The sequence below is a fragment of the Trachemys scripta genome, chromosome 9, assembly GCF_013100865.1.
Source record: "Trachemys scripta elegans isolate TJP31775 chromosome 9, CAS_Tse_1.0, whole genome shotgun sequence".
Classification (NCBI taxonomy): Eukaryota; Metazoa; Chordata; order Testudines; family Emydidae; genus Trachemys; species Trachemys scripta.
In genome coordinates, this window is record NC_048306.1 from 87,144,535 (window position 1) to 87,160,958 (window position 16,424).

At 41.2% G+C, this 16,424-nt stretch overlaps 1 protein-coding gene across 2 annotated transcripts in view; it reads left to right on the forward strand.

Annotated features, from left to right (window-relative positions):
• LOC117883080 (multiple epidermal growth factor-like domains protein 6) overlaps positions 1-16,424 on the forward strand; it is a 266,421-nt gene that overhangs the window by 171,405 nt on the left and 78,592 nt on the right. For both annotated transcript variants that reach the window (XM_034782047.1, XM_034782046.1), the window contains exon 6: positions 8,879-9,001. In XM_034782047.1, coding sequence (XP_034637938.1) covers positions 8,879-9,001 — 123 coding nt within the window. The remainder of the gene's footprint in view (positions 1-8,878; positions 9,002-16,424) is intronic.

A 16,424-nucleotide genomic window follows, 5' to 3' on the forward strand; every position in this document is an offset into this window, starting at 1 on the left:
TTGCATATTGAGGGTGAAGGGCTCAGTACTGGTGTTTTAGTGTTTTGACTTTATCCATGTGTCAGATATTGAGATGTACCCATCGTCCCCTTCAGCACAATTTGTTCAAACTATTTCCTTTTTTAACCTTGTGAGGAGAAGCTTGTCTAGGCACCACTTTTTATGATTCCCTACCTAGGTCAGCAGCAGGCCTGAACCTAGACAGTCAGGACGGCACCACAGTCCTCTACCATTTGATGTAAGGGAGTAAACTCTATCAGATAGTTGCAGTAGTAGGCTGTTGTCCTCTAATAGACCAGCCATGACAGGGGGACAACATGACACATTGTATTAGTGTGGGTTAAGACTAAACTAAAACCTAGGTGTGAAAGAAGCCACTTCTTGTCCTCTAGTTTCAATGGTTACTTTTGTCTTACTTAGGCAATTGCTATTCTTCTTACATTTATACAAGTGTATATATATATATTTTATTGTTTTCCTTTCTCATAACACTGCTCTACAGCCAAAATGCTTCTGAAATAAATGTAGTCAAACTTTACTAATTCTGGGTCACTGAGAACGAAAATGATGCTTAAAATTGTTGATTGGCTCTAGTTTTTAAGATATGCTATTGGGTCAGTATATACGATCCTTGACTTGGGAATGGCGGAGGATAAGTGAGTTATAAAGGGAAGGGATCTCAATTTAAACCAGAAATGACTAAAATACATCTTTGACTGGATCTATGAATAAATCTATGACTGGGTTTGGACAGTACTTGCTTTTTAGGCAAAACAATGAAGGATGCAATCTGAAGCTGGTATTGCATCATACGTGATATGAATTGCATCATGTTATTCCTAGAAGTCATGGATGATGCAATCATAACAAAGCTTACATCACTCTGCTGAACAAATTGCCCTAAATCAGCTCTAGAAATCATACACTGTCATGCTCTCTTATTTGTCAGTGTTTGATTTTGCAAAGGGACACATTTCTGTTTAGCCAAAGTGAGCAGAGATGCCTCGTACTTGTGTGAACAGTGCAGATAACTTCTGCTATGTTTGTGGTGAAGTGACTTTTGCATCACAAAAGCGCAGTATAACCACTATGGTTAAGAAAGCCTATCACCTTTATTTTGGCTGCAAAATTGGAGATCAGGACAAGAGGTGGGCCCCACACATATGCTGCAACACTTGTGCAACAAATCTTCGCCAGTGGTTGAACAGGAAAAGGAAATCTATGCCTTTTGCAGTGCCAATGATTTGGAGAGAGCCAACAGATCATACCAGCAATTGTTACTTCTGCATGGTGCCTCCAGTTGGGAAAGGTGTGTCAAAGAAGAAAAAGTGGACTGTGCATTATCCAAACATTCCATCAGCTATACGCTCAGTACCCCACAGAGAAGGATTGCCGGTTCCTGATGCACCAGAATCATTCTCACTTGAGTCAGACGAGGAAGAGGATGAAACTTCTGGTCCTGAACCATCAATGTCACAGGACCCCCATTTTCTCCCATCCTCCTCCTCTGAACCACACCTCATAACACAAAGTGAACTGTCAGGGATTTGGAACTACCCAAGAGTAAGGCAGAGCTGTTGGGCTCCAGACTACAGCAATGGAATCTCCTGGCAGGTGATGTTAGGGTTTCCATGTTCCGTGACCAGCAAAAGGATCTTGTCCCATTCGTCTTCGTGGAAGGTGATCTTGTAGCCTGCAACAACATCGATGGTGTGATGGCAGCCCTCAACATCGTTCACGACCCAGATGAGCGAAGACTGTTCATTGATTCATCGAAGACAAGTCTTAAAGCTGTTTTACTGCATAATGGCAATGTTTTGCCATCAATTCCAGTTGGTCATGCAGTCCATAGGAAGGAAACCTATGACAACATGAAACAACAACTTTTGAGGTGCATAAACTATGACCAACATCAGTGGTTGCTTTGTGGCGATTTGAAGGTTGTTGCTCTCTTGCTTGGTCTGCAGACTGGATACACAAAGTACTGCTGTTTTCTCTGCGAATGGGATAGTTGTGCAAGAGATTCCCACTACATCAAGAAAGATTGGCTGCTCCGACAGTCATTGGAGCCTGGGAGGAAAAATGTTCAGCATCCACCACTTGTTGAATCAAGGAAGATTTTGTTACCACCCTTACACATCAAGCTGGATCTGATGAAGAACTTTGTCAAGGCCATTGACAAAACACAAGCAGCTTTCAAGTACCTCTGTGGAAAATTTCCAAGGTTAAGTGAAGCTAAGATAAAGGATGGTGTCTTTGTTGGTCCTCAGATTTGTGAACTTCTTCGAGATGATGCATTTGACCATGCACTGACCATGTGTGGCAAGGAAAAGACGGCATGGAAAGCCTTCCAGTTAGTGGCAATAAATTTTCTCAGAAACAACAAGGCAGACAACTACAGGTTGTTGGTGGAAAACCTCCTCAAGGCATACAAAAGCCTTGGTTGCAACATATCACTAAAGAAAAATTTTTTGCACTCTCATCTAGATTTTTTTCCACTGAACTGCGGAGCAGTGAGCGACGAGCACGGCGAACGATTTCACCAGGACATTGCAACAATGGAGAAATGCTATCAGGGCAAATGGAGCCCATCAATGCTTGCAGACTATTGCTGGACAGTGACAAGAGATGCTCCATTTAATGAATACAAGAGACAAGCCAAGAAGCGCCGAGTAGACACTGAATAGGACTAAACTATGTACATAATAGTTTTTTGCCTTTTGTTTCATAATAAATTTTATTTATATAACGCTTTTGCTGATTTTTAAAGTGTTACATACACAGGACAGGTGAAATATTATCATGTAAAGCAACAATAAACAAATTGTAAACCTAGGTCTTTTCATGTATGATTAAAATTCTACTACTATCTACACAATATACATAGACATAAAATGTAAAAACTTAAATATCTTAGAAACAGTAGCCAATCAGTTGTTTTAATTGTCATATTTGAATTCAGCACATCAAAATACATAATAAATAGCACATTTTATCTCTGAAGCAGACGACTTCTCAAAAATTGTAGACCAGTGTAATATGTAAAAATTGTAAGAAATACAAATTTTATGGCTCAGTTATGCAGTTTAAAATCTGATAGTTTTTGCCAGTACTCCCCATTCCCCCAATAAGGGTATGTGGGAAGCAGAAAGAGGTTGTTCTCTATAATCAGTAATTCCGATTTTCTCTCAGGGGAACTTTTGTTACCATTTTTTATGCAGTCTTAAACTTTTCCCATTACAACTGTTATGTTTTCTTCTGAGGACTAGAAAATTGGCATTTCCAATTGAACAAACCAATAAAGCAAATGTTCAGTATTTCAAAAATCATGCAATCAAATCTCAAAATGATACAGTAAAAAAAAAAACCAAAAAAAACCCCAACTATAGTAAGCCACTGTACTGTAGAATACATCAGTTGAAATATATGTATCCAGGATTTTAAAATATTGATGTTAATACATAGATTTATCAGTGGATAGTTAAACTGTCAATACAGCATGAACATTTTCAAATTCAGACCTGGTATAAGTGACTGTAATTCCAACATAAGGGCTTGTTGACACTCCTATTCCTCATTACTATACTCTTATTCTTATTTATACCCACTCTTATAGGGTATAAATCCGGTGGGTTAAGGAAAACAGGAACAAGGCACCTTTATTCTGCATTAAGGGAGTCAACACATGGACTTAATCAGAAACAGTTAACTCCATATGTAGACAAGCCCTTACACCAGGTATACATTTGTCCCTTAATGGTACTCTCAAAAACAAGCTTATTTTGTCAATTTTAGGCCAATATGATCTCCTTTAGGACTGATCTTCAAGTGACTAGGAAGCCATCCTGGTTCTTTTTATGCATGTTATTTAATGATTGTTTTGAACACACATTGTGCAAAGAAAAGCTGTCTAAATGAATAGAAAGTGATTGAACATACGTTATTTTCACATCATGAAACTACCACTCATGGAATTTAAACATCCTTTGGAATGGATAAACCGAACTGATGCTCATGGCATATTATAAGAAAAACTGAAAGATCAGTGCTGCCATACATCTTTCTTGTCATTCTAAACCTCAGGCGGTAAGGTAGTTTTCATGTGCAACTTTTCTAAAAGAGTTAGAGTTTGGCCTTCAGTACAAACCAATGAAGAGTCACATTAGCTGTGCATGGTTAGCTTGAATTCTTCTTTGAGTGATGATTCCTATGTGTATTTTACATGTAAGTACACATGCACACCCCATGCATCTGAGTTTGGAATTCTTTGAAAGTGGTGTCCATTGGCCCACGCATGCACTTTACCTCATGATCTGAACCAAAGTCCTAAAGAGTCGTAAGGGCCATTGCCTCTCCAGTTCCTTCTTACCACTGCATGGTCTGAGTAGGAATCTTTGATGTCTTCAGCTCCTTTCTACTGTGTCATTTCTGTAAATATATTGTAAATTGTTTCCCTATTTTTCTAAGATAGTGTTGCTAGATAGTTATTTCCCCCTTTCACCACCACCCCCAGGGAATTCTCCCCATTGGGAAGGCTGGGATTATGCCCAGAGTTCCAGGGTTCAAAAACTCTGTTTCTTGCTCCTTTTCTGTGAGTGCTGAACATCAACACTACCTCTAGTGCCTGCGTGATGCTCTGATCTCCGCCAAATGAAACATCTGCCACTCCTTTCCCCCCAGAACACATGAGGGTCGGGAATTGAGGTTTAGGAAACATGTGAGGGAGAAGGCAATGAGACCTTTTTGTTCTAGCTAAGGTATTTTATAAGGGGGTCAGGGTGGTTTTTGTTTTTTTTCACACCCCTGAGCGACAAATTTTTTACTGACAAAGTATTAGTATAAACAAAGCCTCAGTCCACACCAGGGGTTATACCAGTATTACTAGTTGGTTTAAAAAAAAAAAATCACATCCCTATCTGAAATAGTTATACCGTTAATACTCAAGTATAGACCAAGTCCTAGGGTTAGCATCTGGTCCTCAGAATGCTTAATAGACTAATTATGGCACTTTTTTCTGTAACTGGGGGCAAAGCAGTTTCCTGTTCCTGAGATGCAGGAGTTAATGAGAGGCAGCTGTGTCTTGTGTGTTTCTTGGTATCTGTAGTCCATGAAGGAATCTCTCACCATTTATTTCATAAAATATTGATCCTTCAGAGAACGCCTTAAACAAAAGGGATTGCCACTGTCAACTTTTTCATTCACATAGCATCCCAAGAAGATAACCATGGGATTATTGTGTCCCAAACTCATTGATCTTGCACCTTTTTTCCCCCGCTTGCTACAAAGAAACTTAAAATTTGTCTGTTAATGTATTACTCTCCAAAACCTGTTGACGGCAAAGAAGTGTTCTTTGAAATAATAAATATCCCATTTTTGTTTAACTTATTCGTTGCCTGGCAAGGATTTTGGCCAAGATTTTAAAAAATGGGGCCTAAAGTTATGAGCCTAAGTCTTTACTTAAGCACTTAAATAAATAGCCTGATTTTCAAAAGTACTAAGCACCCAGCAAAAGTTGGACTTGTAGCACTAGAAATATTGAAGCATCAGAGAAGTTAATGAGGAACCTGTGCATCAGAGTGAGGGTGGTGAGTTATGCCTTCAACTCAAGTAAAATGTTGACCTATTGAGAAAAGTAGGAACAAAGTTTAAAGAATCATAGAAATCTGTTGGAGCTCTTGGGTGCACAGCCCTTCTTGAAAATCAAGTAACTTATTTAAATATATAAAACTGGATTTAGGCCTCTAACTTCAATCACTCCTTTTGTTAATAAATATCTTGACCTTTGTGTGTCCTTTCCATTTATTAAGAAGTGCAGGCATCCCATTTTACAGCCATATTTTGCATGTTAGATAATTTGTCTTCTATTGTATACTTGAGAGTTCACAGTAATGAAGATTCTTGAGGAAAACAGATAATATGAGGCTCAAAATTATGTCTCATAGTTCTGCTACTTCCTAGTTTTTTCTTTAACCTTGTTCGTTTTTTTAAATTCTTTACCGTAGTTGGTAAAAGCATTTTGGCAACTGGTTTCTGGGTTTTTATTTTTTCTTGATACTTTTTAGTGGTAACTGGACATATGATTTAAGGTGAAAAACATCATTTATTGATTAGATAAAAGGATTCTTGTAACAGTAGCTTTTAATTATCTTGACAATTATTTTTACACAGTTTCTCAGCATTTTTAAAGAATTGGATTGTGTGACTTTCCTGATGTATTATCATCAATGAGGAAAAAGTTCATGAATGAATTCTTAATGTGACATTGTATAATATACATGAAGATGAATAGCATGCTCTGTTTACATTTCAAACAACTTTTCTTAAGAAGAAAAAGATTCCAGATGTCTCCATCCAGAAGGAAATATACAGTATGTAGCCTAATAAAACAGCATATTTGAGAGATGCAGTGGTAAGTGATGTATGTAGGCAAACGGTCTGAATTTAAACACTAGTCAACACCAGGGTTTTATTTTAGATGAGTGAATTTCACATGTGAAGTATTAACATTTAACATTATAAAAACATTTCCTTATGGCCAGGAGAAGCTTAGGAAATCTTGTCTTTCTGAGTCTTTAAAACTTGTCCTCTCTCATTTAATTTTTATTGGATTTTTTAATGAAAAACATAAAAGTATTAAACATAAATCATAAAAAATTAAATGCAAAGCAGAAATATAACAATGTGAATATAAAAACCAGACACTTGTCAAACATATAATGAAAAAAATCTCCCTCTCCGGCCTCATTTTCCTGATTCTCTCTACTCAGTGTTTCTCATTCAAAGTACATTTCCCCCCCAGTAACAGTTTCAGACTTTCCCTTCTTTGTGGGCTCCCTCTTAGGCTATGCCTACGCTTATGGCAGGAGGTAGAATACATGCTGCACGCCCTCCCAGCATAGGTATACATAGCAGTGTAGATGATGAAGCATTGCTCTGGCACTGCCAGAGACTTCTCACCACAATGAAATGTTCTGGCAACTTTTCCAGAGCCTCTCACTGCCATGTGTAACTACACATCACAGTGTGGATGCAGCCTTATTTTCACTGTGGCACGTAGTTACACATACCCTAGACACCACCACCAGTGTAGGCAAGGCCTGTATTGCCTTGAAACCCAGGCTCCTCAACCACATTCCATTTATGTGTGGCTGGGCAGGTAAGCATTTTTGGGCACTCATAGCACCTGATCCAAAGCCTGTTGAAGCCAACAGGAGTCTCCATAAATTTTGGAGAAGGCCCCCTCAGTACTTCTGTAGTGATTTTTGATTCAGTGGCATCAGTACTCCAATATGTTGCCATTTAAACTGTTCTAGTGTTGCTGAAAAGATATGGAAGCTGCTTATCCCAAACCCTTCAGAACCTTGTAAAATGTTCAGTTTTGTGGATCTATTTAAAACCTGTTATGGCTGCAAATGTACTCAAGCTTGTCCTCCCAACTTACCCTTACTGTCAGGCAAAAGATTTCAGAACTGTTCTCAAGCTGATTCAGTGGCATTTTTCCTCTTTATCAGAGAGAAATTTGAGGTATAGCCCAGAGTATAGCACACAGTGCTTTTCTGAAGTGAGACATAGAAAGTTGCTTGCTTTGTTCTCAGAGCTGGAGATGAGTTGGTAACAGCTCTTCCATGATTCTTAGGCCATTTGAGAAAGGAAAAAATTTAAGGTAACCATCAAGAACATCAGCTAGAGTTCAAGGAGATAAGGGTCACAGAAGTTGTGTGGCCCAAGATACTGCTCCTGTTTCCACTGAAGTGAATTCTAAGGCTCCCATTCACTTCAGTAGGAGCAAGTGCAGGCCCCAAAATAGATAAAATTAGTGAAAGATAGTTCATTAACAAATTAAAACAGTCTGTTGTGACAAGATGGTCAATATAGTATGGTGGATCCTGCACTTTTCTTGGTGGGGGGGCAGGGCTAAAATACCATCCCTTACCCCTGCTCTTGGGGCACCAAGGGCCCCACTAGTGGCCCAGGAAGGTGGTAAAGGAGGGAAGCAGGGGAGGGGTCTGGGTTTGCTCCTCACTCTGAGTCCCAGCCCTTCTCAACCCCTGCAGGTTCTTACCCTCTGCTCCCTTGGGTGGGGTACCTTCAGTCCTTAAACACTGGGGGAGGGAATATCCCTCCCCTGCTGGGACAGGGTCTCCCTTACTCCAGTTTTCTGTTCCTCCAAGTCTAACAGCACACCTCCACACTCCAGTCCTCTCTCCTTCCCCCTGACTGCCTGAAGCAGGGGGTTTTATTAGGTTTCTAACAGGGCCTTAATTGATTACAGGTGCTCCAATTAATCTGTAGCAACTCTCCCTAGTCTACAGGGAACCACGCCTTAATTAACCTAGGGTTTATATACTTCCCTTCTACCACTTCCCACTGCTCCCTGGCTCTTTTGTATCACACTGTGTTCTTATGTCTTTTTCCCCTTCTTCTTCAGTACTCTGCCCCATTGCACATGAGGACCCCAATTAGTAGAGTTAAGGGCTTGACACAAAAGGAACTCTTCATACAGCATCTTCAAATGCCAGATGTTTATCCTGTGGTGACTGCAAGCTCATTGTGCTAGGTTATTGTAATTCTTTCCATATATATTTTTCCTGCCCCCAAGGAAGCATGCATGTCACAGATCTGTCCAATTATCAAGTGCTTAAGAAGCAGAGAGAAGCCAGTTCTCTGGAACTTTGAAGAGCTCAATGTATCCATCTTCAGTGTTTTGTTTATACAGCAGAACCAAGTTAAATCAAAGAAGTAAAGATCATCAGCAGCATCAATGTAAGCGCTGCACCACATACATGCTATCTACTGTCCAGGAGAAATAATGTGTCTCTTCTCTGAGGCTGACATTGAAATGACACTGTAATCTCCGCCATCTGTCTTCCTTCTCTAGATATCGATGAATGTGCAGTAGTGAATGGAGGGTGCCAGCAGAGCTGTGTTAACACTCTGGACTCCTTCTATTGCATATGCGATATGGGATACAGACTCCATGCTGATGGACGCACCTGCATAGGTAAATATTACACTAGCTTAAGGCCTATTTCAGGGGAAAGAGCTACAAGTGTAGGAAAACAGGGTGTATTATTTTCTATAGTAAAATTGTGATTGGGAAAAAATACAAACATTTACAGACTTTCCACACATTGAGTTCTGTTCTCCAACCCAACCAATGATAGATATTTTGCTGTAAGTAATAACCACACAATACCACCTCAGGCTCTGATCCTGTGAGATTTCACAAGCTGTGTCATGAAAGTCGGGGGAAGAGAGGTAGAGCATGTCAAGCAAATGGGTATCATTAGCCATGCTGAAAGCCACAAAGAGCTCAAGAGGAGGAGGAGGAAGTAGAAGCTCTAAGATACGGACAAGAGATCATTAATGACTGGTGAAAGCAGGTGTGATGGAGCAGAGTGAGCAGAAGCCCACTGGAGGAGATCCAGGCTGGACTTGGAGGAGAGGAACTCAAGGCAACAGTTGTAAACTGCCCACTAGATGAATTTAGAGGGAGATAGGGTGGTAGCTGGAGAAACAGCTGGTGTTGAAGGTTGGTTTTTGTTTTGTTTTGAGTAAGGTGGCGGGTCCTTTCAACAGGGTTAAAACTATTTAGATACCTTCTCAAAGGTCAGTTTTGACTAACGGTGAGTGCACAAATCACCAACTTTCCCCCTGCACCCACTGCCTCTTCCTTAACTTCTCCTTTGTTATGAATTTTTATGTTAAAAATAGGTCAGCGTTTAAATATTTCTCAAGATACCCAGTTCTGTATGCTTGTTTGGGTTTTGTTTTAAATCTTATCCACAGAACACATTGGGATGGATGCAGAACTCTTAATCATGGCCACATGCTGCAGTATTTATTTTGTGCTGATCCTTTAACTCACAGAGTAGAGGTCTGTGCTTCTGGAGCTAAGTGCATTTTGATCCAGTCTGGATAGTTCTTTATTCCCACTGTAGCCATATCTCCCCTGTACAAACTCTTCAATCTCTTCCTCACTCAGAGTGTAGCCACCTCGCTCTCCAAATACTCCTGAGGGAATTCTGCACCGAAAAATTAAAAATTCTGTGGACGGTATTTTAAAATTCTGCAAAATTCTGTATCTTTTATTTGTCAAAATAACACCATATAATCACACCAGTTTCAATTATTTTAGTAATTTATTTCAAAATACCAGTCAGCAAGGATGTCTGTAGCAATACAAACAACAAAAAAGATTCTCCCAGGAGTAGAAAGTTAAAAAAATCCCTACGATGACCCAATTCCTGTTTCTCTATTATGCTTTTGTTGGGTGCTTCAGTCTGGGTGTGTCACGTGCCAGCGGGGCACATCTTGGACAAAAACTCTGCCCCTCCCATCTCTGATATCCACACCCCTTTTTCTCCAAAGCCCAGCTGTGGGGTACCTGCATCCCAGACACCGCACCCCCTTCCTCCCAGAGCCCAGCCCTGGGGCATCTCCCCGCCATTCCAGACACCCACACGCCTACCCCCCCAGGGATCCAGAGAGAGAAACAGCCTGATGCTGGGTTGCGGGCTTGTACGGAGTTTCCTGCATGCTTCCTCCTTCCTTCAGGACATGCTGGGATCTGCAGCAGCCCAGCACCTTCCACCTTGCCTCCCACCCGCTGTATTTGGGGGCTGGAGAAATGGGGTCTGCTGGATACAGCAGCCCCTGGAGGCAGCCAGCAGCTCTGCAGTACCAATTCTCCAGAGAAAGATGAAATTCTGCGCAGAACAATAATTCTGCGCAAATTCTGCATTGAGCATTGGTGCAGAATTCCCACAGGAATATCTAAAACTGTCCTTGAACAGCTAAATTACACTCCTAGACCAACTCCTTGATCTGCTGCAGCCCTGCTGGTGATGAAGATGTAACACTCAACTCAAATCTGTAAGACTTCGCTTTGCTCAGCCAACAACATCAGTGTTGTACTGGGTACAAGAACCGGAGTTTAAGAAAAGAAAAGGCTACACACAAAGTACATTCCTTTTTGTTTAGTCTGTTCCTAAAGATCCCAGATTATAGGTTTATTTTTCTATTACTAAAGTTTATATGTGAATTTAGTGATTGTGCAAATTGTCTTAATGGTGCCCTGATTATTATAGTTATTACAGGCAGAGTGTGGGTGGTAGCAGTGCTGTCTTCCACACACTGCATTACTCAGCTCTGACCTGGAGGGGTCATATCTTGGTTAAGAGGATGGGTGAATCTCCAAAGCTCATTTCAGGCCTTCGCCTCTCTGCTCAGACTATGGTAGGGTTCCAGTTGTGACGACACTTTTTAGTGAATCCTGTCCACTGGGAATTGTCCTGACACTACCAAACTCTATTCACTTAGATCAGTGGTTCTCAACCAGGGATACGTGTACCCCGGGGGTACGCAGAGATCTTACAGGAGGTACGTCAACTCATCTAGATCAGTTTTATCAACCTGGGGATCGTGACCCCCCAGGGAGTCGCAGGATGGATTTAAGGGGGGGAGATCACAAGTGCAGGGCCAGCATTATGTGGTGGCAATTGCCCGGGGCCTCATGCCACAGGGGCCTCCCGTGAAGCTAAATTATATGCTTCATCCTCAGGCAGCAGGGCTTGGGCTTGAGCCCCAAGCAGTGGGGCTCGGGCTTCAGACTCCTGAAAGGGACACAGTAGTCGAGAAAGATTGAAAACCACTGACTTACACCACCAAACAGTACCAGATAGCAAATTTTGGTCACTAGAATGATGTCATTAATTCATTTATTTATAACATGTTTATTATGGTAGTGCCTATTAGGTGGTGCAATGATACTTAGACATCAGTGGTTCAGGAGCCAAATTAGCGATCAACGTTACCCAGTAGTGTGAACTCATTGTTTCATTTACTATTTATTAGTCTCACAGCAAAAGGACTGACCAATTGGGTAGTAACATAGTAAAAGCATCCTGATTGTTTAATCACTTAGATTGGTTAACAGTTAAATCACACAGTGTTTTAAAATCATATGCTGCAAAGAGCCATTGGAGACACATTAAAGAAGGGAAGGGGTAGGAAGAGACTGGAAATCAAGAGGGAGAGCGTGTCTGCAGAAGGGAAAGAATGTTCAGAATGAAACTGCAGAAAGCAAATTGATGGCCGGAGCTGATCAGCAGTTTTTCAACAACATGATTTTTGGCCAGAAAACACCGATTTGTGGAAACCACAGGAATATGTCCCTGCTTAAGCTGTTCCTGAAGCGGCTATGCTAGCTTCAGTCTGTGGCGGTTTCCTCCCCACAGTATCTTTGCCACAGGCCACATGGCTGAGGGAAGGAAGGATGCTGCTTTTTAATTTAAGAACCTTAAAATGGTGTATTGGTTCTGATGGACAACTAGCCCTTAAGAGAGAAAAGGTGGGTGAGGGAATATCTTTGATTGTACTAACTTCTGTTGGTGAAATCCCATATCCTGGGACCAACACTGCAAACTAGCAGTTAACATGTGTGCGGCCAAGCGTTCAGCTTGCCTCACAGGGTGAGCGTATTTAGTTATTTTATGTTTTAAATTAATGGTAACACTGTGTCCTTATTTTCTTCACAAGGATTAGGCGAAGGGCCAGAGTCTGATCTCTTGCAGATTGGCTTCAGCTGTGAGGCTGAGTGGGCATATAAACAAGTGTAGAATTTAGTTCTCAGATTGGAGAGAGAGAGAGTCCAAATCCTCCTCTCAGTTTTACTGGTATGAATCCACTGATTATAGCACAGAGCTTCTGCTGTTTTAGATTGATGTGAATGAGAACACAATGTGCACCCACATCTCATCTGGTGGAAGTGAATGCAGTATCAAGTTTTACATTTGTGAAAGGATTACCAGATCCGGGTTTTCTTACCTTGGATGCTGTGTACTAAATGAGATCTGTAGTTCCATGTCATGCTTAAAAAAAGAAAAAGATATTTCCCTTGTATCTCCAGGGAAATTACCACACAAGTCAAATAGCAGTAGTCAAACTTGGTAAAAAGGATGAAAATGTTTTGTAAAGCCACACATTTGGGGAAGAAAACAGTTCTGTTTATTTTAATTGTTTTAAATCCCGTTTACTGTCTAGTTAATATGAGAAAAACAGCCCAATTAGGTATGATTGTTTCACATCTGCTGAATTCATTCACTCATATTCTTTTCTTCCTTTCACTTGTATTCAGTCACTTGGGTATGCTTTAAGAATAGTCAAATGTGCTGTTGGTCATTCCTAGTATTCACAGCAATAAATTTATTGGCATAACTAGAACAAACAAACTGTACCATTATTCAGGATGTGGGAGGATTTTTTTAAATAAAAAACTAGTCGTTTTAGCTTTGTTGTGGGTTTATACACAAGCAAAGAGTTCAATGTTTGGGGAGTTAAAAGCAATCCAGAGTAAGGAGATGTTTAAATCATATCTTGGCTCATTTGTTTGGAGACTAGGGGAACGGGTAAAGAAAATGTAGCATGTTAAAGAAACCAAACTCATCAATATATGGTAAATAATTGTCCAGATTTGACTGGAATCATTCATATTTTTCAGTGAAACAAGGGAAGGTAGCCAAATCCAGTGCTCACACTAGGATGAACCAAAGGTATCTCCACTGAAGTCAATTGAGTTACTTCTGAATTATAGCACTGTGAGCACAGAATTTGGCCTATAGTGGTCAAGCAACTTCATACTAGAAATGGATAAACTGGTCTGGAAAAAAGAGAGATGATAATTTACAGAAAGCAATGTCAAATGTTCAAATGAATTGACCTGGCCCATGTGCTTGACCTTTTTCATTTACGTACTGTGAACAACTTGCCATCAAGTTTTCTACTAACACAAATAACCACAGATAGCAAGTTTCCAATCCTCCCCAATTCAAGGAAATTGAACTTTAATCCACACATGCAAGTATTTGTGACAAAAGTATTCAAATCTATTTTTGAATGCTATATTCAGTTCTGATTATCTCCTCTCAAAAATGATACAGATAAATATTGAAAAGTCCAGAGATGAATGACAAGAATGATCAGAAGCATGGAGAGAGATACATATGAAAAGACAGGGTGATAATATACTCATAATAAAGATATGAAAAAATTAGGACTGTTTAGTTTCAACTATTTAGACAGGATAAAAAATATAAAGGCTATAAGAAACTCTCATGCATCGGACCATAAGCCAAACACTAATTGACAGGGGCTAGGAAGAAACTTTCCCTATTAAAATGTTATTCCAGGATTGTCCATTATGGAAATTCTGGCATCTTCCTCTGAAGCATCTGGCACTGACAGGATACTGGTCTGGATGGACTGCTGGTTGTGTCTGGTATAACAATTCAAATATAAATGTTGGAACACTCATCTGATCAGAAAGCAGAAACAAAAATATGTGTCTCTTCTGACCTGTCACAACTAAGCAAAACATCTAGAATTTCCAGTAGTGTAAAACATTTGTAACAATATTTGTTCAGAAAATGCAAATAATTTTGAGAAAATAGCAAGCTGCTCATGCATATTCATGAAGCAGAAAAAGAAGCTACTTCCTCCAAATACATTGGTTTTGGAAAATTATTTTCTTGACTATAGAAGAAACCAATGTCCCTTGGCGCAAAACCTTTGCCCAGTTCTAGGCTGAACCCAAACCAAGCTTGTTTGAAGACTGTGAAATGTTCTGTTCACTTTTCCCCCCACCATTATTTTTTTTTTTTAAGGAACTTAGAGGGACAAAAGTGCCTCCCCCCCAAAAAAACAAAAACAGAAAACCACATGAGGGAGGCAGAGTTTCTAATGTATATGACTTGGAGGTTTCAGATGAATATGTAAGCACAGTCTCATAAGATTGCAGCCAATTTTTGCAGATCCAAGAAGGTGGGACAAACTTCTAATAAACATCCAGGTTTGGGGTGCTTTACTGAACAGAACATTGCTGAAGTTCTTCCAGCACTTCTACGTGTTGGGCCCCATCTGGCTTCTATTGCATTAAAGAGAGTTTTGAATCAATAAAAGTATTATAACCTCTTATGAACCCCATTCCAGGAGTGGCAGGTTTGTATAATTTTTGGTGGTGCCCAGAATGGGTCCAAGTCTCTCCCCCACACACACACGCGCGCACCCCAATATATATATTTTTTAAATACTGTTTCCAGGCCATTTTTACATTAAGAGTTTAACAATTTCCCTGTATTGCACAATGTGCGAGGTGTGTGTATGGGGGGGGGGGGGGGGGGGGCTCGGGGGGGGGGGGGGGGTGGGGGTGTGGGGTGATGAGGACTCAGGCTGGGGATGCGGGCTCTGAGGTGGGGCAGGGCTGGGGATGAGGCGTTTGAGTTTGGGGTGCAGGCAGGCTGCCCCAGGGCTGGGGCCAGAGAGGAGGACTCCCCCCAGCTCTCTCCCCGCTGGCAGCAGTGAGTTCTGGGGGAGGGGCCCCCCACTTCCCCGCAGCAGCACACTCACCCAACACTGTCACTTCACATGCTCCTAGAGTCCGGGCCCCTCTCAGGTCCAGGAAGCCCCCTTGCCTCTTGTGGTGGATGCTTGGGGGTGGGGGAGCTGCCATCACGTGTGCACCTCCACAGGCAGCAGCTGCATCACCGCCTCAGCCTGGCACCGGCGCCGCTCCCTTTTGTAGCCAGCAGTGGCCAGTGAGGGAGCGGAGCGGCAGGGCAGCCACCCACTGCCGAGGGCACAAGCAGGGGGTGCTCAGGGGGAGGCACGCGGGGCAGCAGGCAGGGCCAGAGGAGAGACCCAGCCCCGAATATTAGTGAAGCCCTTGATTTGCTGGAGCACGGGCACCACAGGCCCATATAACTCACTGCCCCTGCCTCATTCCAGTGCCTACAGTGTATCCCTCAAATATTCATTTTTGTAGGAAACTAATCTATGTGGTCTCTTCCCCCAATCTCATTAATGACAGTTGTGAATGCATTATGGGAAGAGCAATCTCTCTCAAATAGTTTGGCCTGTTCAGTTACATACAGTAGAATGTGCAGTTTTGTACATTGGTCCTTTGATGATACTTTGTTTTTTGCCATCGTCCCATCCAAATTGAAGCCTCCATCATTTCTTTTTCTTTCCTAGCTTTTTTAAATATTTGTCCTACAAATCTCCATTCATATTGTAGCCATTTCTAGATGTGTTGATCTTCTCTATGGATTAGGCCATTAAAATAACCAAAGCCTTTCATGTCTCAGTATTTTTCTGTTTCTCCCAATTTGAGCATATAGAATATTTTAACATCTGACTTAAAGTTGAGCTGATTGGTGCCTGGAAATCCACTGACTGCACTGGAGTTTATTCCCTTTGATGCTACTGGAAGTGAAAGGCAAATATGGCTCTTTGACTCTTAATGCATAAATCCCTTATGTCAACTGGTGCCTCTGATTCCTGCTCTGTACATTAGAACTGTCAGGATCCATTTTTGTTATGTGGGGCCTCCTTCGCACCAGGGTTAAGAGTAAAGGAGACAAAGAAAT